At 48.4% G+C, this 25,753-nt stretch overlaps 1 protein-coding gene and 1 long non-coding RNA gene across 3 annotated transcripts; both read right to left on the bottom strand.

Moving 5' to 3' along the window:
* Positions 1-1,422: 1,422 nt before the first annotated feature.
* LOC144719581 (fucolectin-like) lies at positions 1,423-13,764 on the bottom strand. Its single transcript, XM_078595653.1, has 3 exons — positions 12,692-13,764; positions 10,542-10,815; positions 1,423-1,932 (listed from the first exon to the last, which is right to left on the bottom strand). The coding sequence occupies exons 1-3, from the start codon at positions 12,786-12,788 to the stop codon at positions 1,761-1,763; spliced, it is 543 nt and encodes a 180-aa protein (XP_078451779.1). The 5' UTR covers positions 12,789-13,764; the 3' UTR covers positions 1,423-1,760.
* Positions 13,765-16,570: 2,806 nt separating this feature from the next.
* LOC144719582 (uncharacterized) lies at positions 16,571-23,886 on the bottom strand. 2 transcript variants are annotated; one of them, XR_013585618.1, is made up of 3 exons: positions 23,439-23,886; positions 20,563-20,642; positions 16,571-17,819 (listed from the first exon to the last, which is right to left on the bottom strand). It is a non-coding gene; the product is annotated as an uncharacterized LOC144719582 (long non-coding RNA). The 2 variants fall into 2 exon arrangements; XR_013585617.1 differs by having other exon boundaries at positions 20,593-20,642.
* Between the last annotated feature and the right edge of the window lie 1,867 nt (positions 23,887-25,753).

Genomic DNA, 25,753 nt, shown 5'->3' with positions numbered 1-25,753 from the left:
GGGGGTCGATTCGGTCGTTATGATCCCCCGGGGCCCCACCCCTCAGGGAGGGGTTGGGTATAAAAGGGGAATGTATCGAAGGGCTCGGGAGTGATGTTTAGCTAAAGAAGAGGAGGCGGAAGACGTCTGAGATAGAGCCCTGGACTCCCCCTGGTACGCCGTCCTTATCAGGACCGCGCAGGCTCGAGCCAGTGGCGTGGTACCAGAGCCAGAGCCAGTGCTGGTCTGGACTCTGGGTACCGGGCCCGACTGACCAGTGTCGGGCCAAGATAGCCTCCCCTAGCCCATTAGTGGAGGACTCAGAGGCAGGCTAAGGTTAGCCTAGAGGTGTGTCCTCAGATAGACGGGTGAGGGGGCCGATACCCCCTCAATTGTGTATGTCACAAAGTTGGTGTTCAAACAAACAAGTGTGTCTCCAACTCCGGTGTCAACGAGTCGTAAGCGTTACTACACATGCATGCAATATAATTTAGAGCTCTTTGTCAATCCACTGCTGAGTGAAGGCACCTTCCCGTTCTGCATTGGTTGTGGGGGTTATTTGAGAAGGGGAGAAGCCAATGATTGGTGCAGACCTCATTCACCACTGATGTCAGCCATGGCTGGGACTCAAACCGAGGTGATGGGTTCAGAGTGCGGTGCGCAAATGACTCCCCATTCTATGACAATGCAACGAAATAGTACACATGGGTGGTGCGGTAGTGCAGGGTTTAGCAAACTGCACTAGCCACCTAAGTTAAGCGACAAACAACCAGCTGCGATTGATATCTGAACCGGTCCTTGGAGTTACCTTCTCACGTGAGTGTGATCACACAACTCACATTGACTGACATGGCGTGGGGAGGCCTCCATCCAGCAGTGGATTGACAAGGGGCTGTAAATTACGACATAAAGTACATTATTATTTAACACGTGGCCTTTCAAGACCAATACGATTCATAATAGATTTTTAAATCAAAGTTTGCGTGATGAAGATGTGTGTTGTACACTCTGGATTGTGGATCGCCCTCCGACATACCAGCCAGTGGTGCTGAATAATACACTGGGATGCTTGATCACCTGTCAACTTTATTAATTGGCTATGGGGCCGTCCATAAATGACGTCACGCGATTTTGGACGATTTCTGACCCCCCCCCCCCCTATCGTCACACGGCGTCACAAAAAGTCAGACCCCCCCCTCAAATATGACGTCACAAAGCTCTGCCCCCCCCCCAAAATAAAACATGCTTCAAATCGCTTTAAGCCATTGTCATTGTAGTGCGTATTTAATGTGGCGCTGCACTCTGATGTTGTAGGAGAAACATTTATTAAAAAGTCTATTTAATTAAGTAGAACGTGTTGTCTATATTTATTTAAAGTTGCGCATTTTGATGTGACGTCACATTTCTCACCCCCCCCCCCCTCGTCACACATCGTCACAAATATCTGACCCCCCTCCCCCTAGGTGCGTGACGTCATTTATGGACGGTCCCTATGTCGAGTGTATGTATGTGTGTTGAACTTCTTTTGCACCGTACGTGGCCAATCGCGCTAATCCGAGATGTGGGGTAAGGGTGGAGGATGGTGTACGACATACATTTTATTTCTGCAATCTGACCCAAAAATGTATTACGAAATACCTTATTGCTATAGTTTATAATCAACTGGACACGACTTTAGTTTATTCTTCGGCATCACTCGGACCGGCAATGCCAACCATGATTGTATACACCTGATGTACCAGTAATGTCGCCCAGTAATCACTTTTGTATGAATATTCGGGCTAGTATACCACGTCCACGTGAGAGTCATCATCACTAACGTCGAGCTTAACCTGACACAGACTCAGCGAGTCCATCCTCCCAGGGATGACGATGAAGACGTATCGACCCTGCTGTGAGGGACACGTGAAGCGCGCCGATTGGCCCGGAGACACAAAGATGTCTTCTGCGCACCTGCAAGACAGCGCAGCGGTGCGACAGCGATCAGAGCAACGCGCGACCCAGGAGCACCCAGCACGAGTGAACACGTGGCAGCAAGACGCTTCAGAATTCGCCAAAAGCCGCAGTTTTGTCTCCACTCCGAAAAGCATTTGAATCTTAAAAAACAGAAACATTGTTTTTGTGGCCACTCTCATACAAAAAACCCTTAAGTTTAAACAGTGTAGGTGGCACATTCAGCAGTGACAATTCTATAAATTAACCTATGGGGCTTGTACCCCCTCCCCCACCTCGTAATGGCTGAAGTAACAATTACGTTCACGTGAAAGAGGTAATTATGACCAATACCACCATGACTCACCATCGCTTTCTTACTTCTTCCAGATCCCGCAGGTGGTGACAAGTGACAGCTGAGGATAAGGGTTCGCACTTATTGGGTGTTTAGTGCCCCAGTATTTCAAAAGTGCCTCACATCATACTCTTAGGTTTTTTCTGGTAAAGTCACGTAGGTAAAAATAAATAAGGAAAGCTGTCTCGGGTGTGGACCAATCAACTTCAAGGACAGTGCACATTGTCAGAGTTATGTCTTTTGTTTGTATTATGACTGCAGGTATTGCGGTCTATGCAAACATGACTCCTTGTAAAAAGGTGTCAGTTTTGTTGCCAGATAGAAGGGTAAAAAACCAATTATCATCACTTTACATCTCAAACATTCCAATGCCCGCCTGTAGTTGTGTATATCTCTAGCCTGGGGGGCAGCTGACCTCCAAGATCTCATCCCACTGCTGGAAGTGTTACACTGGTTGTGGATGTGGGAACCATCCCTCCCATACTTGCGGCCCCCTGTTTCCTGTGTCGTGGGATCTCCACTGGTTAGGGGCTTGTATCGGGGAAACCTGCACAATGTAGTGAGTCATCAACTACGAGTTGTCAGACCCCAGAAACCAAGCCTGGTTACTACTTGGAATGGATGATCACTAACACGTGCCCAGGTAATACAGATGTGGGGTCGTGATGTGACTAGGAGTTCATAATAGAGGTTTTTGGGTTAGATTGCATAGAAAAAATGTGTCGTTAAAACCCGCCACCACCCAACACAGCCAACTAGTAAGGGTTGTTACGTAAACAGAACGTGGCCAATTCGTCACTAGTGTAATGCGGGCGAAAGCGACCTTCCGGATGTGACGTCACGAGGAGGCGGAGCCAGGTGACGTGGGTGAAAGGTAGGGGGTCCTTAAGCGGGTAAACCGGAAGGAGAAGGCAGTCGGGGTGTGAGCGGAAAAGAGTGAGGCCACGCGGGCGAGTGTGGAGAGGGGGGGCGCCGACGGCCATCGGGAGCCAACCCCGAAGATAAGAGGAAGCTGCGGAGTGGTGTGCAGCTGCAGAAGAGACAGCCAGAAGGGCTGCGTGTTAGAGGCAGCGGTGTGGCTGCCAGGAGGAGCTGCGGAGAGAGAGAGAGAGAGAGGGCTGCATGTTAGAGGCAGCGGTGTGGCTGCCAGGAGGAGCTGCGGAGAGAGAGAGAGACAGCAAGAGGCTGTCAGAGCTGCGGAGGGAGAGGAGTTGCAGCGAGTACAGCCAAAGGGGGCTGTGTGAGAGAAACAGCAGCGGAGCTGCTGTTGTGGATCGGGCCGACATTGGAGTCAGCACCGTGGAGAAGCTACAGAGTAAAGACAGCCGTGTGGGTGTACAGCACGAACCGAATAAAGGACACTGAGCCAGACATCGTGGTCCAGTCGTTTATTACACTGGTGTCGGAAGTGCAACGGCATGTCGAAACAAGTGAGGAAGAAAGTTAATCCGGCGCCTGCATCGGCTTCTTCGTCCGACGACGACGAACTCCCTCCAACCACGGATCCTGTTGGGGTGGTGGAGGAGAGCCCGGCTGAGGCGACCACGGGAACGGGAGTGGAGGATGTTGGCGCGGTGGCGGGTCCGTCGACATCATCAGACGCGGATCAACGATGGCAAGTGATGGCGGTACAACTGGAGGCACTTAAGGACGTCCTGGCGCATCTATGCCATCTCGTCGCGCCAGGGACGATGGATGATGCAAGTGGTGCTCCGCGGGCCGCCACGTTGCCTGTCCTGCCGCCGCCATTGCCCACGCGGCAAGAGGCCGCCATTTTGCGCGCTCCGTGGCGCCAAACCGCCATCTTGGCCACGCCGCGGGCCGACGCCATTTTGAATTTGCCATCACAACCACCACCATTGGAAGACGGCGGGAAGAGGAGTCGGAGTCGCCACCTTACAACGGTTAAAGAATTTTCCGTCGGTGGGGACTGGAGCGCGTTCGCCTGCCGCTTCTTGGCGGCGGTACGCACAGCAAGATGGACCGATGCGGAGGCTTTGGAGGTGTTGCCGACTCTCCTGGACGACGAATCTGTCCGATTCTTCCGTTCCATAACGACCGATAAGAAGGCAACTTTACGTGGTGTTTTTCAAGAAATGGCCGATGCTTATGAGCCACCAGATGATGCGCATCGGCGATTCGCTCAACGACAACGAGCACCAGAGGAGTCGCCCGTGGCGTTCAGGGGTGCGGTGCTGGAGCTGGCCATGGCAGCTTATCCTGAGACGCCACAGGACCTGCTCGAGCCTCTCATATTAGGGAAAATGTTGGAGCTGTCTCGGGATCTAGGGATCCCCATGCCTGTGTGTGGGCATGAGAAGCTAACTTCCCGGACGGCTGCTAAGTGTCTCGATGCGCAATTCAACCTCCGTCGCTGGAAACAAGTGACGGCGTGGACGGGGGGGCCCGTCAAAGAAGGGGATGCGCTGGGGTGGAACCCTGCGCAGGCTGTCTATGTTCCGGATGACCGGGGCCCTCAACAACTGACGGCCGCCTCCGCTCCATGGACGGGACGTGGCGGGCCGAGACCGCGCGCGGCGCTACCAGAACGGGGCCGTCAGGAGGCGAGGCCTGCGCTTCGGCGCAACGAGGCCGAATGTTTCCGCTGCGGGCGTAGGGGCCACTACGCCAGAGACTGCTGGGCCCGCTTCCCGGCTCCGCCGCAGCAGGAGGCCTCGGCACCGGTCAAGTCGGCTAAAGATCCTCCGAAACAGGCATGTCGGCACGCACCAGACACTCGGCAAGGCTTTACACCTCACCCATCACCGTCGTTGCGCCATCCTAACGTTGTGGTTAAAGCATGCCCTTCGACGGGGCCTTGTCGCTCGGTCACGCAATGGCGCAAGTTGGCACGGAGAGTCGTCGCGGCCGCTACGGGCTCGTCCACTGTACCGGGGTCTATACAAGGGGTGGACGTACGCATTTTGGTCGACTCCGGCGCGTCTGCGACTATTGTTTCGGATGTTATTTTTCATCTGTTGGGCATCCCGCCGGGGGCTGTGCGTCCGGTTTATGGGTCGTGCGTCGCTGCCAACGGGGGTAGCATGGGTATTGTGGGTCAGGTGGATGCTAAGATATCTATTGGGGATGTGTCGGCCTCGGGTGTTGTGTTGATATCGAGATCTTTGGCGGTTCCTTGTTTGTTAGGCACCGATTTTTTGGCTAAAATGCCCATTTTGATCAAAATCAATGAGAATTGTATTGAACTGCCGGGGGGCCGTCAAATCTCGTTTCTGCCGTCGCCCTGGGGGCGACCTGCTTCGGCCGTACAAGTGCAGGCGCTGTCCGTCGCATCTGTGGACATCCCACCTGGTACACAGATGCTTATACCCTTGCGGTATCGGAAGCCCCTGCCTGATCGGCTAGGAGCAGTAGGGGTCTTGTTGTCACCGTCCGCCGCGATAACAACCGGGTTGGCGTTAGTGGGGGCACAGACCATCGTCCGGCCGGATCAATTACCGTTTTTACAGGTGCTTAATGCGGGGGGAGAAAACGTCCGTGTCCCGGCCGGTACGGTTGTGGCACATGCCACTACGGCGTTTGCGACCCATGATTGTCCACATAGCCGGGGAGTTGTTGCTGGGGTTTCCGAGCCAAGGAGTTCGGATGATCGTTGGGTTGCTCATTTATGTGACGAAAATTCTTCCCTGTCCATGGAGCAACGTGGTGAGCTGCGTAAATTGTTGTTGACATATTCCGATGTGTTCAGCTCCGATGATTTGGATTTGGGCCGCACTTCGTTGCTTTACCATCACATTGAGACGGGCGATGCTGCCCCTATTCGATTAAATTCGCATCGGATGAGTCCTGCGGAGCGAGAACACGTACGGGGGGCAGTGGAAGACATGTTGGCTGCGGACATTATATCGCCATCTAACAGCCCATGGGGCGCTCCAGTCGTCTTGGTTAAGAAGAAGGATGGCAAATTGCGATTTTGTGTTGATTTCCGCAAATTGAATAAGATATCGGTGGCAGATGCGTACCCCCTGCCGCGTATGGATGACTCCCTCGACGCATTGTCGGGGGCTAAGTTCTTTTCCACACTGGACCTCTCTTCGGGATTTTGGCAGCTTCCCCTTGACGAGTCCTCACGGGAGAAAACCGCATTCCGTACGCCGCAGGGGTTATTTCAATTCAACTGTCTCCCGATGGGATTGAATGCGGCCCCTGCTACATTTCAAAGATTGATGGAGCTCGTTTTGACGGGGTTGCAGTGGGAGACATGTCTTATATATTTGGACGATATCATTGTCTTCAGCCGCACATTCGATGAACATTTGACGCGGCTGGAGACAGTGTTCACGAGGATGCGTTCTGCCAAATTGAAATTCAAACCAAAGAAATGTCACCTACTGCAACGGTCCGTCCGCTATTTGGGGCACATTGTGAGCGCTGAGGGAGTGTCCACGGATCCGGAAAAGACGGCGTGCGTCCGGGATTGGCCGACTCCGGCCACCGTGGGGGATGTTCGGCGGTTTTTGGGATTTGCCTCGTATTACCGAAGATTTGTGCCGGGTTTTGCGACGATTGCGAGGCCTTTGCATCTCCTTACGGGTAAAGGACGGAAGTTTGTTTGGGGACAGCCGGAGGAGGCGGCCTTTCGGAGTCTGCGTGATCTATTGGCCACGGCCCCAACATTGGATTATCCCGATTTCGATCACCCATTCATTCTTGATACGGACGCGAGTGACACAGGTATTGGGGCGGTGTTATCACAGTCTAAAGGGGGTGTAGAGCGTGTCGTGGCGTATGGTAGCCGAGTCTTGTCTCCTGCGGAAACCCGCTACTGTGTCACTCGCAGAGAACTATTGGCGGTTGTTTTTTTCCTACGGCAATTTCGACCATACCTCTACGGTCGTTCTTTTATTGTGCGTACGGATCATGCGGCCTTGCAATATGCCCTTAAAATTGACCAGCCATCCGGACAGTTGGCACGTTGGTTGGACATGCTACAGGAATTTTCCTTCCAAATTCAACATCGGAAGGGAGTGCGCCATGCGAACGCTGACGCACTTTCCAGATTACCGCGGCGCGCCCCTTGTAAATGTGAGTCGGGGACGCATAGGTGTTCGCCGATTCCAAACCCCCCTCAGCCGCTTACGTTGGCCGTCGAGAAGTCGGACACTCCGATGGAACCGGGACCGGCTGACGGGGTTTTGAATCTGCCGCGGTCTGTCTGGATCCGGGAACAGATGATGGATGAGTCATTGGTGTCCTTGCGGAAGCGGTCTGCTAAGGACAATGGGAGTCCGAGTACGGCTGTGGGGCCGCAAACCGCTCTCCGAGATGGTCTGCTTATGTGGCGGGAGGGGTTCCAGGAACGTTGGCGCCTGGTGGTACCAACGTCCTTGCGATTCGAGTTGATTAGAACCCTCCATTGTGACACTCTCTTACATTTAGGGGTGCAGAAGACCTTGTTGACGTTACAACGTCATTATTTTTGGCACGGCATGGCGACAGATGTCGTAGGGCACGTGCGCGCGTGCCCTGAATGCGCCCGGCGTAAGCCGCCTAAACATCCTTACGTGCCGCCTCTCCAGTCGATTCAGGTGTCTCGAGTCAATGAATTGGTGGCACTGGACATATTGGGACCCTTTCCACCATCGGCGAGGGGAAATAAATATTTGCTGGTAGGGGTTGAGTATCTCTCCCGTTGGCCGATGGCCTGGCCGTTGCCCGATCAGTCGGCCGCGGCCATCACCGAGGCCTTTTTGTTTGGGTACATTATGGACAAGGGGGCGCCGGAGAGACTCCTCACGGACCAGGGCCGAAATTTCTCTTCTAAATTATTGGCTGAAGTGTGCGCAGGCCTTGGGACTAAGAAGATACGGACATCTCCATACCATCCGCAGACGGATGGTATGGTTGAGCGGCTGAACAGGACATTGTCTGCCATGCTTTGCCATACCGTGAGTGAACAGCAATCGGATTGGGATCTGCACATCCCCGGAGTGCTTTCGGCGTACAGGATGTCGCCCCATGCGGCTACAGGGTATTCGCCGTTTTACCTTATGTATGGTCGGGAAAACGTGCCTCCGGTGGATGTGCAATTGGGTACTGGGGTGAAGGGACCTCGTAAACCACTCCCTGAATACATTCAGGACACGGTTCGCCGGGTTACGGAGGCGCGGGAAAACGCCCGCGTGGCTACGGCCAAAGCCCAGGCCCGGAACGAGCGGTATGCTCGGCGGTCTGAGGGGGAGTGCCCCTGGAAGGTGGGAGACCTGGCCTGGCTCCATTGCCCGCAGGTGCGGCCGGGGACCTCTCCTAAATTGCACAAACCTTGGCATGGTCCTGTGCGCCTCATTGAGGTTCCCAATCCACAGTCGGCGCGCGTTCAGTTTGGTTCTCGCCGTTGGTTTGTTCATACGTCGCGGTTGAAACCATATGTTGCTCCCCTACGTGATGCGTCATCTCCCAATGTTGCCTTGCCGGGGTCTGTTGCTGCTGACTCTGACTCTTCCCCGCCTGCGTCCATTGATCTTGCTGGAGCGCCTGTCGTACCTGTTCCAGACAGGCCGACCGTGACACCGCGGGGGAGGAGTGGGCCTGTTCGGAGGGCGCCTGCCAAGGCTGCGGGACCTTCTAGCCCGGCGACCTTTCCGACCCCGCTGCAGGCGCATTCGCGGAATATGACCAAGACTGATTCGTCAGGGACACGAGATGTCGGTGGACTTCCAATCGCAGCAGGGGAATTACCCCCTGTCATTTCTCGTGTTCCATCGCGTCCCCGTTCTACAAGCGGGCCGCCGACCGTCCGGGACGGGCCGGCGACCCGCACTCGTTCCAAATCGCTTACGTTTCGTTGATTGTATGTTGTTATTGTTCTTGTTCTTGCCGTCGTATTTATCGCATGCTTCCGTACGTTCGTCGATGTTACTTGTGTGTTGTTCTTGTTGTTATATTGCATGCTTAGTGTCCTTTAAGGGGGAAGGTCGGTTCACCGCATTACGCTTTGGTGTTGTTCAGCCGAGGTCGGCTGGGTTTTTTCTATGGGGGAGGGTGGTGTAATGCGGGCGAAAGCGACCTTCCGGATGTGACGTCACGAGGAGGCGGAGCCAGGTGACGTGGGTGAAAGGTAGGGGGTCCTTAAGCGGGTAAACCGGAAGGAGAAGGCAGTCGGGGTGTGAGCGGAAAAGAGTGAGGCCACGCGGGCGAGTGTGGAGAGGGGGGGCGCCGACGGCCATCGGGAGCCAACCCCGAAGATAAGAGGAAGCTGCGGAGTGGTGTGCAGCTGCAGAGGAGACAGCCAGAAGGGCTGCGTGTTAGAGGCAGCGGTGTGGCTGCCAGGAGGAGCTGCGGAGAGAGAGAGAGAGAGGGCTGCATGTTAGAGGCAGCGGTGTGGCTGCCAGGAGGAGCTGCGGAGAGAGAGAGAGACAGCAAGAGGCTGTCAGAGCTGCGGAGGGAGAGGAGTTGCAGCGAGTACAGCCAAAGGGGGCTGTGTGAGAGAAACAGCAGCGGAGCTGCTGTTGTGGATCGGGCCGACATTGGAGTCAGCACCGTGGAGAAGCTACAGAGTAAAGACAGCCGTGTGGGTGTACAGCACGAACCGAATAAAGGACACTGAGCCAGACATCGTGGTCCAGTCGTTTATTACACTAGTACAGCACACCGGTGTGTTGGAGAGCCACGCCACAACATTTAGAATCTGAGTATGGATGATATTGGTCGCGAAAGCCTACGTGTTAAACTAACTGTTCAGTGTCACCCCCTTGTATGTGGCTCTTCTCCAGGTACTACCCACTTGCCTGCATTACTACCCACATGCCTTCGATTATCACGGTTGGCGACATGCAGGTGCGAAAGAAGTTCAACATGCCAAATGCTTCATACTCTTAGGCTTTTTCGGTAAAGTCACGTAGGTAAAAAATAAAATTAATAGAAGTAATAATAGAAATACAATAATAAATCACGACGGTTCGGAGGCAACACAAGTCTCCGTCATCAGGTGGGACCGTCACAGCTAAAATTACTGCATCAAGTGAGACATTTTAGCTGTGACGGTCCCACCTGATGACGGAGACTTGTGTTGCCTCCGAAACGTCGTGATTTATTATTGTATTTCTATTATTACTTCTATTAATTTTATTTAAAAATTTTACCTACGTCACTTTACCGAAAAAGCCTAAGAGCATGAATCCTTGCAGTCACGAAAGCTTCAAATCTAGAATGCCAAATGCTCATCAATGGAAGATACCCAATGCAGGACGCTTCTATTTGTGTGACCAGGCGAGGCTTTGCTGGGGAAATAATCGGTATTGGTGTTGTTACTTACAGGGCATTATCGTTGTGATTGGACGATTCTCCCACTTTAATGTGCGCTCCAAAGAGACGAATGCCCTCCGCGTCGTTTCGATTAGTGATGCTGACGGCGTCCACCGTGTACACGTCGTCAAGCGCGATGCAGAACCAGGGCTCCCACTCGTAGCTGGTGGCGCTGCACATCCCACTGCAGAAGTTGGTGCCGTTTGTACCGTCGATGGCTTTGGACGCGTTGTGGTCGGGCCCGACTGTGCTCGACTGCATCGCCTCCCCGTACGCCACGCTCACTGGTCAAAGAAAATGTTCATGACAAGGAGTCGGCGGCGGCTCATGACTCCAGGTTGAGGAGACTACAAATTCTACCCCCGGTTTTCGAATCTCAGGCGCCATGTATGCAGGTAGATTTGTTGAGTGACCGGAATGCAATGGCCGAGGTGGCCTCGTCAGAGCTTTCTCCACCGGATGGACACGCGGCAGCCCGTGCAGCTTACCCAGCAGAACCGTTCTGGTGGGAGCGCAGCATTCATTGATTCATGATTATCTCACAATTCCCACACATTCCGATTTGAATAAAGCGATCTGCATGCATCGCCTGAGACTGGAAAAGGTCCTCAAGTTAGAGTGTGTTATGCCATCGCTTGATAGGGCAATAACAATCTCCGAATACAAAAAAAAAACATCGTTAATCAAAACCTTATTACTCTCGCTAAATAACTACAACGGTTAATAAAAAAGAACCTTATTGAAGACCTGAGGAAGGAACATCCCTGGTTTATCTCTGCCCCGACAATTGAGGACTACTCTGAACTGTCTGAACAACACGTGGAAGGCGTGCAATATTTCCTCCGTAAATGAAAAACCGGGAATGTGGTGAGGTGCAAACCATCGTCCGCACATCACTGATGACCGCCCAAAACAACACGCGTATTCTGGTGAAACGAGCGGAATCCGCTCAGCTACCCCGGATGCTGTGTAATGGCTTATAAATTAAATATACAAAAACAGCAAAAGCTCTGTTATTCGGCACTTTACCATCGGGAATGCTCTTATTAACGGGCATCTGTCATAGACGGCAATATGAATCTTCCTTCGTTATTCATGTATTAATCTTTCAGTTTTGGATTTGCTAAGTAGTGGGGGGTTTGTGTTTGCATCATCAATTGATGTGCAGTGTTGTGGGATGGCAATTGCATGAATGACGCTCTATTAAATGTAACAATTATTACTTGTTGTTGTGTACAGGAGCTTCAGAACGCTGCCGAGTGATGCCACTAGCGGCAGTCTATACAAATAATTCTCTACCACTGTATTGTGTACTCTAAACGGGCCCCACTGCTTCTCTACAATTAACTTAGAATGTTCTACAACTCACCGGTGAGTACCTCTGTCAAAGAGCATATTACTTCTTATGTCATCATTAAAATGTAGGGCTTAGGTTTTTTTCTTGAAAAGTTTTATGTAACTTGGAAAATGTGGTGAACCATAAGTATAACTCCTAGATAACCGGCATATTTAATTAACCAGCACCCTTAATTCCCCATGGATTCTGGATAACAGATGTGTTGTTGTTGTTGCTGTATATCCTTTCTCCCCCCCACAAACACCATACGAAACAAGAAAAATATTGACAAAGATCCTAATTATATTCCAATTGAGTGAAACAAGTCTCGCGATCGATTGCGAGAGTGGCCCCGGTAGATGCTGTTCCTGAGTGACTTCTGAAGTCACCACTATGCCCTGCAAAGTGTTCATTGCATGACAACACTCACAACCTCAAATTTCGATTTAAAGCTTTCGTGACTGCAGGGATTCATCTTCTTGGTTCTTTCGGTAAAGTCACGTAGAAGGGAAATAATAAAATAATAAAACATAAAACATTATAAAATACAATTCTCACGACGTTTCGGCCACAACGCAAGCAGCCGTCCTCAGGTGAAGAACAGGGCTGTCGGAAAGACGCTGTCTTCACCTGAGGACGGCTGCTTGCGTTGTGGCCGAAACGTCGTGAGGATTGTATTTTATTATGCTTTATTATTTTATTATTTCCCTTCTACGTGACTTTACCGAAAGAACCAAGAAGACTCACAACCTCAGTTCACAGACCTGGTGTATGTATAGCTATCCATAATCTAAATGTGAAATAAGGAGAATTGATTCACATACTTTCATTTTGCGAGAGGGGAGTAGTGGAGACGTTAACCTCGCTTAAACTCAACGGCGCATTGAGTGTGGAGTGGATGAAGATGTAGCTTCCTTTCATTCCTTTACAGTTAAATGTCACCACAGTGCTTTGGGCAGTCTTCTTGAGAGTGTTGCACCTGCAAAAAATATAGAACCGTTGCAATTACGAACATCAACTTTGTTTATGCCCTTCATCTGCACACAGCAGCCAGATGCTTACTTAGACGTTTAGTCATTGTGTTGTTCCGGTGTCACCATGTCCTGGTCAAATTCAGCTGGAAGGTACTGGGAAAAAAACATTCGATTCACAGTCGAAAGACTGAAATTTCAAATCGTGGTCAGGATTCAGTTAAATCCATCATCCTTCTGCAGCCAATAAAATAAGCACCACTTCGTGAGAATTCAACAGTGTTTATATTATTGGGAGATTGGCCCCTACATTGGCAATGTATAATTTGCACCACTGACAATAATGAGTGCCACTCCAGTCGTGGCCCTGAGTAAATTTCTAATTTGAGCCAGAAAATATCTGAAATGTCAGCCATAGGACTTGTGGTACGATTCGGGAACACCATGACCTACTCTTGTCACAGAGTCACTGATGGTGATCAGTGCAGACAGCACAACTTTTGTACATCCCCGCAGAGAAGAACTGTGTTCTGAACACACTATCGTGATGCTCCTATGAGGCCCCCACAAATCCACCCGCATGTGACCTTAACTCAGTTCAGGGCATGACCAAATATTTGTGACTAGCCTTTTGCCCGTCCAAGGACGGGTGTATTGCAGTAAATCTGAAACTTGCAAGCGAAAAGCAGACCGCGACGTGATATTCATTACATCCATTCGTGTGCAATTTGTAAGGCCGCGGTGACACAGACTTATTTAATTTAAAGGTTATAATCCCTTGTTCATCACGACGTCCTTTTAACTTCTATGTCTCAATAGCGCTACGGAGATCACGTGACGTGAGGGTTCTGCCTTTGTATTGAGGGTTATAAGTTGACTTGACGCTGAGGAGGGGGGAGGAGGCGCCTCGCCCCCCCCCCATGTGGAGTGACGTCACCCGCTATTTATTATTAATGGAGGTGGGGTGTCCATTTGGAGGACGTCATCTGTTCATGATTATTGAGGGGCGCTGTTCGATGTGGAGTGACGTCACCCACGCATGATTATTAATGAGGGGAGGGAGTCCATTTGGAGGACATCACCTGTTCATGATTAAATTTTGACTTAAAACTTTAGTGACTGCAGGAAATCATATTCTTTGGTTCTTTCGGTAAAGTCACGTAGATAAAAAAAAAATAAAGTGAATAAAAATGTTAAGAATACAATTAAAATAGAAAACAAAAAAACACTAATGTAGACTGTAGCCTGGGTTCTTAATCGGAGTGAGTGTACTGGCAGTCTATAATGTAGACTGTGGCCTGGTCATTAAGTTTGGTGAATGTACTGGCAGTCTATAATGTAGACTGTAACAATGGTTAAGCTGGGTGAGTGTACTGGCAGTCTATAATGTAGACTGTAGCCTGGTTCTTAACCTCGGTGAGCGTTCTGGCAGTCTATAATGTAGACTTATTCTTGGTTCTTTCAGTAATACAAATAAAATACAAATAAATATAAAAAATACAAATAAAAACAAAAAACCACGACGTTTCGATCCCAACACAAGCGATCGTCATCAGGAAAAGGGGGGTTAGCCTCTAAAGGCAAACTGTTTATAAAGTATTAAAGATGGGCGTAGCCCAAGTGTGTCAGCAGCATGCGCAGGGCAGCTAATGTTAATGTAGGAGAAAGCAACGCCAACAGTGGGTCTACACCAATCAAAGGGCCTCCAGGCAATCATTGCACCGAGCTCCAAATACCCACACTACTGACGGTGGAGGTTGACAAGAAAACACAAATCATGTCAAGACCCAAAGTGGTTGATGACATCTTTCCAATGATTTCTGAGTTTATAACCATCCTCTCGGTTGAAATTGTGCTTGCAAGGTACCATAGTCTTAGAGAAATCAATTTCGTGTGAACATTGAAATAATGATCAGCCACGGCAGAAGTATTGGTCCTACCGTGTTTCAAATATGCCTTATGCTCATGAACATGGTCCGAGACATGTCGCTTAGTTTCCCCAATGTAACTGCTGTAGCACTGGTTCGGTATTAGTTAGTTTCTTTGTTCACCAAAGTTCCTGTGCCCAGTACCATTGCAATCATTCAAGATTTGGTCCAATAAGGATTGAATGCTGATGTACTGGCCCTGGTGAGACACTGCCTCATCAATACATACTTCACCTGGAATGGAACATTCTACAAACAAACTGAAGGCACCCCAATGGATTCTCCCTTATTATCCGGTTGTAGCCAATATTTTAATGGAAAAATTTGAGATGGACGCCGTCAAGGCATCCACTCTACGCCTGTTCTTGTGGAAAAGGTACGTGGATGACACGTTTGTCATCTGGTCACATGGCTGACCGGCTCTGAACCAATTCCTCACCCACATCAATTCCATACACCCAGCCATCAAATTCACCATGGAGGTAGAAAAGGATGGCAAGCTACCTTTCTTGGATGTCTGAATCACAAAGTGACCTGATGGCTCAATGCGACATTCTGTCTACAGGAAAGTAACCCATACTGACGCCTATCTAAAACCTGATTCCCACCACCATCCATCCCAGAAGAATTCCCTCATCTAAACGTACACCATGGAGCTCAATGTATCTCCGACCATGAACACCTAACCAGTGAACTCAAACACGTACACCAAGCTCTCAAGGCGAATGTATATTCTGACTACACAATCTGCAAAGCCTACACCCCAACCGTGAAGAAGGAGCCATCTGAGTATCCAATCAAAACCATCACCTTGCCATACATAGCAGGGGTAACTAAAAAGATTTCCAAACTCATGAACAAACACAAGATCCAGGTCCGATTTAACAAAGTACATAAAATTTGTGATCTGATCCCATCTGTGAAGGACAAGATTCCTGAAATGCAATATGCCGGCATCTACAAACAAACTAAGCTGTATCTGCGGCAGCAGTTACATTGGGGAAACTAAGTGACATGTCTCGGACCGTGTTCGTGAGCAGATTTGAAACACAGTAGGACCAATACTTCTGTCGTGGCTGATCATTATTTTAATGCGGCTGGTTCACACGACATTGATTTCTCTAAGACGATGGTACTTTGCAAGCTTACTGGCTATCAGCAAAGATTCGTTCATGATGCCATCCATATATACAGACACAGACACAATTTCAATCAAAAGGATGGTTATAAATTCAGCAATCATTGTAAATATAACATCAACCACTTTGGGTCATAACTTGATTTGTGTGTTTCTTGTCAATTTCCACCGTCAGCAGTGTGGGTATGTGGAGCGAGGTGTAATGATTGCCTGGCGGCCCTTTGATTGCTGTAGACCCACTGCGTTGGCGTTGCTTTCTCCTACATTAACATTAGCTGCCCCGCCCATGCTGTTGACACACTTGGGATACGCCCATCTTTAAACCTTTATAAACAGTTTGCCTTTAGAGGCTAACCCCCCTTTTCCTGATGACGACCGCTTGTGTTGGGATCGAAACGTCGTGGTTTAAAATTTTCATGTTTATTTTATTTTCATTTAATATTAATTACTGAAAGAACCAAGAATAAATCTAGATTATAGACTGCCAGTATGCTCACTCAGGTTAAGAACCAGGCTACAGTCTACATTATAGAATGCCAATACGCTCATTTAGTTTAATAACCATTACTACAGTCTACACCATAGACTGCCAATACGCTCACCACCTTGAAAACAGGCTACAGTCTACATTATAGACTGCCAGTACACTCACTCCGATTAAGAACCACAGTCTGCATGCGCGTTTTTTAGTTATTTTTTATTAAATATGTATTATTTGTATTCACTTTCTTTTTTCTATCTACGTGACTTTACCGAAAGGACCAAATAAAAGTATTCATAATTATTAATGAGGGTGGCTAGTCGACGTGGATTGACGTCACGCGTGGGACACACATACATTCTCGGCTCATTATAGGAGTAAATGGCTATTTTGTGCAGTCATTGGTGACCAGACAGAGACCATCATATTCACTCCACGGAATATTTTGTGTTTTGGGTCAAAGGCTGGTATTCTAACCTAAATGTCCAGGTTTCTGGCTTAGAATTCCCACTGCGAATTGCATTGGCCTCCTGTGTTTCACAGGAAATCAGCCTATTTTTTGGAGAAATACTCATATCAAGAGGTCATCATGGACATGTCGTTGATGCCACTGCAGCTCACCATTTCTTCCTTCTGTCACACGCCAAAACGATTGCGCAGTCAACACCCAACCTCCGAGGACTGCTCTTATCGTCTCAATATAATCAACATCTGACTTTACGTCTTCCCAAATAATTCCCAAACTCTGGGTGTCCCCAGTGCTTGTTTAAGTAACCTGCCCTTCCCAATTTTGTGCATATGCTCTATCACAACCTCTTCATCCTGATTACAACTATTACACTCTTCTCCCATGTTTTATTTGGAAATTACATCTTGTTTACCCCCTCCTGCCATGAACATCCTTGCATCTTCTATATGTAACTGTAGTCCTAGGCCAGAAGTCTTTTTCTAGCAGATTTGTTCAGGGTCCAGTGGCAGGTGGTCAGCTAACATTTTTGGTGTTGGCCTTTTTCTGGCCACTGAACACAGACCACTGCCTAAACGGTTAGTCTACTCTATAATTTCCTGTAATAAGCCAGTACTAATGATGGTGTAGATTTCTATGAAGGCTGAGAATGTAAAATGGAGGAACAGCAGACATAATGCACATATTTCAATTGGGATATACTTGCTTTGTATACTTGGTCAAGTCGTTGAAATGCATTCCAATGTGGACTTGAGTAGTAAATTTGTGTTTGTATATATTATCGCTCTGGAACGTTATATTCACAGCGTAGACTTGGACCTCCTGATACATGTCCAGTTTCCACCAAATTTTATCATGACCACCCTTCGAGCTCGTGCATTTGCTCAGGTTGTAGTTCATCTTCAGGTTCCCGTCAATGTTGCAGGGAAACGAACTGTCTTCACATTTGGTGCTGGCCCCGTTATTGCCTAGAAGGTGAAGGAGAATGAGAGCACTTGTGTATAATCTGCAGTTTGTAGGGGATTGATACATAGAGCGGTGCTTAAGTCGGGTATAGGGCAGTCACATATCCGCCCTCACCAATTTAACCAATAAGCAAATAAATCGGCCACACCCAATGCAGTCTAACTAAACACAGTGTAACTGCCACTTTCGATAAATATTCACTTATGCAACCTTATCACATGTTGGCCTATACCTCATTCCTCAGTGAGTCGGATATGCGATGTGCCATATATTATAGCAATGACAAGGGTGAAGTATGTTAAAGCAGGGTTTTAAATTATATCGTGAAACAACAAGTATGAGTCCACATGATGGAAGTCTTTTTGGTACGGATGTATTATATTCTTTCTCTCTCCCCAAACTTTCTGGAACTCTCCCGAAGCTCCTCTCGGCTCTCCTCTCTCCTTATTTCCCGCCATATATATCCCCTTCAGGTTTCCTCCAAACTCCTGTCTTTTGTTTCACGGCTTGATTCCGTCACCTGCCTTTACTTCTCTTAGGTGTGGTCCCGCATCCTTGCGTGACCCTCACTTCACCTTGGGTGTTGGTCCCGTGTTCTTAACATCAGCTTGTCCCCGCACGACCTTTGCAACGAGTATGCTTGCGATTTAGTTACTGGAATTTGAGGTGGCATACATACTACAAGTGAAAGGAAAGCGGAGAAAAACTGGAACACTCGTATGGTTAGATCAACAACCGAGTCTCTAGGTTGTAAAGGCAGCATGGACTATAAAGAACTAAACTAGACTTTTCAACAATTTTTTCTTTGAACAGGTAAGGCCCATTGTGCAATATAGCTCTTTTTCAGAAGCGACCTGGCCACAAATGATAGCTCAACGAAGTGGCTTATCATGTGGAAATATATAGCAGCCAAATATTCTAAATGCATGTTTCTAAATGTGGAGGGAAAAACCGAAGCACCCAGAGAAAAATCCACACAACGACGGGGAGTGAGACATGCAAACTCCAAATATACAGGTGTCAGAGTCGAGATCAAACCCACGACCTCCTGTACACCAGGTGAGGGAGTTAATATATTGCCATGGTGGCATCCCAAGTTCAATCGTCACAGCCAAAGCTGTTGATGCCACCATGTCTCATTGCCAATGATTTGTCCAAAATTACATAGCTGCTACACAGTAGACACAGTGATCAAGAAGAAGAATGATTATTGGATAAAAAGTAATTATTCTAATCTTATACCATCACAGGAAGAATGGCGATATTATGAGTTGGCCTTCCTCCAGTATTGTGTGGACAATTGTATTATATGACTTTCTTATGGCAGCAATATGTTTCGGAGCTATGTGCCAATGCTGAGGTCTACTAGTCACAACGGGAGGGCTTCAGGAGAGAGTTTGTGTAGTTTTTCTGTTTCTCTTCCTCCGCTGAAGGAGTGCAGACAGCAGCGGTTTACTGTATGTATGTGTAATGGTGGACAGCAGCAGTAACTGTGCTGGACAGACAGTACACACGCCGGTGAGCGTGTGCACGGTGTGTTGGCAGGGCGGAGGAACTGGGGCGAGGGTCACGGAGGACCCCGTCTGGGAGCCCCTGGAACCCGCTAGTGGGTTCGAGAAGGGAGGCGTGGCCAGGGTGGAGCCAGGCCACGCTGGTAGGATAACAGGAGCCAAGAGCGGAAGCTTGAGGCTGCCGGTTCTGGGATTGGACTCGTCTCGTCGTTGCTGTCGTCTCGTCGCCATTGTCACTGCCGTCCTCGCTCGATATTGCACTGCCAGATAGTTATTGGCTGTGTCAGTCAGCACCATCAATGTTAGATGGCTAGTGTTGTGTATAGGCTAGGCTAAGCGACTGTAGAGAGTGTGCAGGCGAGCCTCCTACAAACCTCGTCTCCAAATCACTGACACTACATATGTATGCTGAACTTCTTTCACACCGTACGTAGCCAACCGTGCTAATCGGAGATGCAGGGGATGGACAACAAACTGAACACAAAAATCAGTTCTAAAGAATATTGTTTTAGGTTTAGATTTAAAAGTGCATAGCTCGAGTGGCTTACTAATATCAGAAGCAAGAACGTTCCAGACGGCCACAGAAGCGCCTCTGAAAGTGCGTGATGCAGTGACTGTCTTTGTTTGATGGTCACTGCATGGGCCATAGTTTGGGTTGCAGTCACATGCCTATGCCTTGTCTTTAACTTCCCATTTATGAAGGATATTCATTCACATTGGCCTGTTGATGTTCTGATGCCCTTGAAAGTTTCATCAGTGGTGAGTGGGGAAGTGGGTGTGTGAATGAGTGGGTGGATAAGTGTTCCACCTGTATCTTCAAGGAGGAATGTCAAAGCCAGGAAGCTAATGTTGATACGTACATTTTTATGAGGGTTCTCTTAAACTCTTAAAGCATCTCTCTGAAAATGTCTTCAGTATTTTGCATGTGGGCGGAAAAATGTTGGCCGTACTCGCAGAAAACCCAAGCAGGCATGGGGATGAAACAAAACAAAAACCCAGGAGGGTCAAACACTTATTTTGTGTACTGCCTTCGACTGGATACCTCTCATAGCCCTGCAGGTAGAGTGTCTCACGCACATCATCATCACCGCTCTCATCCTTGCATGATTTACCAACGCTACACACCTACAAGTCGCTGGTTTACAAGAGTGCATGGCCTGCACGCCAGGTAATAACACATGTGTATGGAAAAGAGGCAGGCTCGATGAAGTGAGGAATTGTGTTCAATAGTTACCTATCATGGGGTTTGTTTGTGTGTCCTCACATTCCCCAAGCTGCACCAGCGCCACCAGCACGAGCACGAGCTTCATTGTCCTGAAACACAAAACGGCACCATCAGCCTGCGTGACGGGCACAGGCAGCTTTGACCTGGAGCAAGGGGGCACTCGACCTGTCGGCAGGGCAACATTTCCCACTCGATATATCCTGGATCGCTGCGAGGCTGGCTGGCTTGGAATACTGATAATTGTCGTGTAAGGCACGACCACTCGAGTACAAGCGTGCAAGCGAGTGGTGAAGGTGAGAGAGGTTTAGTAGTAGGGTTTTACCCTTTTAAACTGGTACAAAACTGACACCTTTATTACACGTTAAAGGTGTCAGTTTTGTACCAGTTTAAAAGGGTAAAAACCTACTACTATATTTTGCCACTGGTAAAAGAGATCTCATAGTGTGAGAGAGGTTGTTGCGTCTGTCGCCCGGAGGAAGAGGGGGGACGGTGGGCTGAGCCACTCCTACCTACCAACCAACCCCTCCCCCTCACCATCATCTCATCGTTAATATTACAGATGTAAAGTCAATGCAATGTTTATGTTTTGTCGTGCTATTGTGCAATGTACTGTGCTTTGACGTTAAGTTCGTAGACGGGCAACTCAGTTCAGCTATGACGAGCCTGACCGCTGCAGGTACTTTGCCTACCGCGGCATTTCCCAGGATGTTCGGCCCCGTGGGTTTGTGAAGGATTTGCTCTGTGCGGTTGGACGCGGCTAAGATTCTCATCTTTGCATTGACGAGTGGTGCCGCGGATGCAGCACTCTCTTGCGAGTACGATTTTGTTACGTTTTCGTGTGACCAATGCGGCGCTCAACGTGCACAATGGCACTACGCGACTTTTCGCGCATCGCCACTTGCATCTAGCCATCAAGCCATTGACGTTAGTCACACAGACGCCTAGCTGGCGAATAATTAATTTTCAAGTTACAATGTTAGCGACGAGCCTGGGGCGAGCATTGGGCGTAGGTGAAGCGATGCGGGCAGAGTAATAGAGACGGCGGTTTTGTGCCGAGGTGAAATTTAACAAGTAATATTAAAAACACATTTTTTTAAAACACTAGTACCGTACATTTTAATTAAATGTGCCGTACTAGTAATGGAAGAACTCCACGACTCCGGGAAGTGGCCCCGAAACTTGCCATAACGTAAGGGGCCGTGGGCAATTACAGCCAACGTCAGTTGAGCGTGGACAATTAGACCCAAGCCGAAACATAACATATAAAAAATATTGTTAAAACATTTTTTTTTTAATGATAGAATATAGTCTTGTCATCAGTATGACATAAGTATACCAAGTTTGCAGTCGATACCACATTGGGAAGTGGGTTAAAATTGAGTTACAAGATTTGAGGATGCAACAAAGACAACAACAACGACACCAGACAGAGTGAGTTAAATAAAAGCGTGTACTGTAATAATAAAAAATAGAGTACACAGACCATAAATAGAGAGCGAATCAGCATCCTTGAGTACAATAACAGTGGCGGAAATAATATAGAACTAGTTCTATATAAAGAGGGAGGGGTGATCATTTTGGACCCCGGAACGCAAGCCTATTTTCTCATAAGGTCTATTATTTGTCGAACACGGTTTTGTCCAACACAAAATTTTCCAGGAACGTAACCCCAACATTCAACGAGGTGTGCCTGTACAAGATACGCCTATCCACAATAATAATATTCCTATGTAATTAGCCCCTATGAAGGAGCATTCCGTATCAAACCAATGTATAAACCGTTGCTCATGAAGCCACGGTGAATTATCAGTCCATTACACATTGTGGTCATTGAACTCTCAGATGCAAACACTGAGATATTTTTATTACTTTGCAAAAAACAACAACGCACTTTTATATCAAGAATGTTGTACTACAATCACAAAGTTACAAGTTCAACTCCAGGCCGGGGTTTGACAGCCCATCATCCTTCCTCGGTCGATAAAATAAGTGCCACTTTATGGGAAGTCAATGGCGGATGTCCTAATACAGACTTTAGCGCTGTACCATGTGAATGTGTAATCTCCACCGCTGGCTCGGGGCAGACTACACAAGTGCCACCATCCCACTGCGTTCAAGCAAGGCGGCACTTGGGTATTTAAACATAGAACACGCTACGAGAGATGCCACATTCGTGTTTCAGATATACAAGCCCTGCTGCTGCTTGGGTATATTTCACGATCTACAGATGGAGACATCAGCATGTGAATGTATCTGCATCCTTATGACTAAAATCCGAATACCCTTTTAGTTTCACCATTGATTTGTGGCTCAGATCGCATAACTGAAACGTGTGTCCTAAACTCTCCACCTGAAGTTGTCACGTGAAAAAAACGCGTCAATGTATTACTGTATCATGGGACCTCCTTTGCCAGTACCAAAATATACTAATAGGGGTTTTCCCCTTTTTCTGGCAACAAAACTGATACCTTTTGCAAGGAATCATGCTTACATTAACCTCAATACTTGCAGTCAAATGCAAACAAAAAACAATACTCTGATAATTTATGCATTGTCTTGTTTGCGTTTGACTGCAAGTATTGTGGTTTTGCACAAGCATGATTCCTTGCAAAAGGTATCAGTATTACATTTACCTCATTGAACCTCCTTTGCCAGTACCAAAATATGAGAATAGGTTTTTCCCCGTTTTTCTGGCAAGTATTTTTTTGTTTGCATTCTGACCACAAGTATTGTGGTTAATGCAGACATGATTCTTTGTAAAAGGTTTCAGTTTGGTGTTTTAACGTCTTAAACACCTGTTTGTTGCCAGATAAAAGGGGAACAACCTATTCTCATTACATTTACCCATGTTGTTGTGTTATAGTACAACACTGAGGTACACTTACTTGGTAGTCCGTCAATCCTGCAGTCTGCTGACGGTATGTCGAATGGGTGTTGCATCCTTTTTATTCTTAACCTCAACCAAATAACGCTTTAAAATGGTGTTTGAGTTTGGACATAGAGTACGTCTTGAATACAACGTGCCATTGTTTTCTCACATAAAGCTAAACAATGACACAATTCACTTCTTGATTCAAGAACAATATTTGCTGGGTGTTTGGTAACATGCTCACAGCTGCTTCTGTGCATCAAAGTACAAGGTAAATATTGACCAAACGTAACCTTTCATTTCAAAATGCAGCTGAAGCCGTAATCATCATTGCAATGAATGTGCTAAAATGTACGGTATTAGCAATTGCCAATTATTTAGCTATTTCGAATTACAATTTTTTTCGTAACATAACTTGTTCCAGTGGATAAAGCTGGCTGCTGCGAATGATGATCAGGACAAATCCTTACCAGATTTCGATATTGGTGGGTTGACGTTGATGATGTGGCAACGATTTGCAAGCAGTTTGTGTGTTACATCTTTGCAGTACTATTCATGGTTTAGATTTATCACTCTCCGCTAATGTTCGTCATGGCTATGTATAGGAATCGAACTCAAGTAGCCAGATGTATAAGACATGCGTTCGATAACATGAGTGAAAGATGGCAGCCTTCACGGGGTCCACTCTTTTAAGTGAAAAATCACGAGTCATGCCATTATCGACCTGGTGACTAAACATCAGTCAATGATCTCTCCGTCTCCAGAGCATCAACTAATCTAATAATGTAGCCACTAAACCTACAAGATGACTTCACAACCATTCAAAATAACACCATAGGCTTGAAACTTCTCTTGAATGTAAACAAGGCGCAATGTTCGACTTTCCCTTTAGCACTGCTACATATCAGAGCCACTGCAATAGGTCTGTAATAAGTGGCTCCGACACCATAAGAACTGAAGTCGTTTATTAATAAATCTTCGGTACAGCTTGGTTGTCTCTCGTCTCTCTCTCTCTCTCACTATGGAATCATTGCCGCCCAAGCGGGTTCACTGCCCCGCGCCGCTGGCTGACGGCGTGCCAGAGGTCGCAAACGGGTTTTGATTCCTTACCCGTACCCGGCCGCACCAGGGTCGCAAATGGGTACCCGTACCTGGCCGGGTACGGGTAGCCGGGTATCGGGTAGGGTACGGGTATCGGGTACCCGGTTGCGACCTCTGCGGCGTGCTAGGGAGCGGTGGAGCGGCTGGAGGTCGAGCCGCCACGTGGCCGATGGAGATAGCGCTCTCATTACACCCCCCCCCCCCCTCGTGATAAAATATAAATCATGAAGTGCAACACAATTAGACTAGAGAGGAACGGAACATGAACAGAACAATGCAATATAACTATCAGCACGCAATAAGGGACCCAAACTGCTTCAGGAAAAACGAGACGTTTTAAAGCGGGTGTGCATAGCCGGCCCATCCGCCAAGGGCGGAAGAAGAACAGGAACTCTGGCCGGTGGAAGCAGATGTCCAGCAGGGGGCAACACCGCCGGATTCAGCACAGGTGGACCAGACGGAACAGTGGTCTCCTCCCCTCTCGACGTGTCCATCAGGGGCGCTGTGGGCAGAAAAGAAACAGACTCCGGAAGATCACCCTGCACAGGAGCAGCAGGCCCTGTTGGCCACGTCAGGCACCGGGATTCCAGGAATTGGGGATGACGATGGCCCCACGGGAGCAACGAACGGTTTCAATCATGACGGGTGAACGTACCAACGCCGGCAAGCATGACGAACCCGGACACACTGAGGGCGAAACACTTCAACGATCGTAACGGGCCCCTGCCGTGGTTTGTGGAGCTTAGGAGAGGTGCCAATAGGCACCTGTGGGCAATGAAGCCACCCACTGACCATGGCATGTCCGACTTAGACCTCCGTGCACAACGCTCGTTCCGGGCCTGGGTCTTAGAAGTATTCACCCTGGCAGCCTCCCGAGCCTCGGAAACACGTCAAAGGGGCTCGCGGATGTGATCCGGAAGAGTCGGCTTAGGAGACAGCACAGGGGAACTCAATTGGACATCAACAGGTGGCACGTTTTCCCTCCCATACATGAGGAAGAACGGCGAATATCCTGTAGAAGCTTGAGGCGCCATCCGGTAGGCAGAGAGGACCCTGGGTATCTGCAGATCCCAGTTGACCTGTCGCTCATTAACGGTCTGGCACAACGTGGCGGACAAGGTACGATTTAGACGATCGACCATACCATCCGTCTGAGGGTGGTAGGGAGACGTCGACATTTGCTTGGTACCCAGCATAGTGCAGACGTCACGCAACAATTTAGAAGTGAAA

Source organism: Lampetra planeri, chromosome 6 (assembly GCF_965212315.1).
Source record: "Lampetra planeri chromosome 6, kcLamPlan1.2.h2, whole genome shotgun sequence".
Lineage (NCBI taxonomy): Eukaryota > Metazoa > Chordata > Hyperoartia > Petromyzontiformes > Petromyzontidae > Lampetra > Lampetra planeri.
Note: the sequence above shows the minus strand (reverse complement) of the source record. Positions and strands in the feature narration are given on the sequence as shown.

Excerpts from the sequence above, each read along its gene's own strand:
- LOC144719581 (XM_078595653.1), bottom strand. The coding sequence starts at position 12,788 with ATGAAAGGAAGCTACATCTTCATCCACTCCACACTCAATGCGCCGTTG. Across the intron at positions 10,816-12,691 it reads TCCCCTCTCGCAAAATGAAA|TGAGCGTGGCGTACGGGGAG; the intron begins GTATGTGAATCA and ends TTCTTTGACCAG. Across the intron at positions 1,933-10,541 it reads AATCACAACGATAATGCCCT|GTGCGCAGAAGACATCTTTG; the intron begins GTAAGTAACAAC and ends GCTGTCTTGCAG.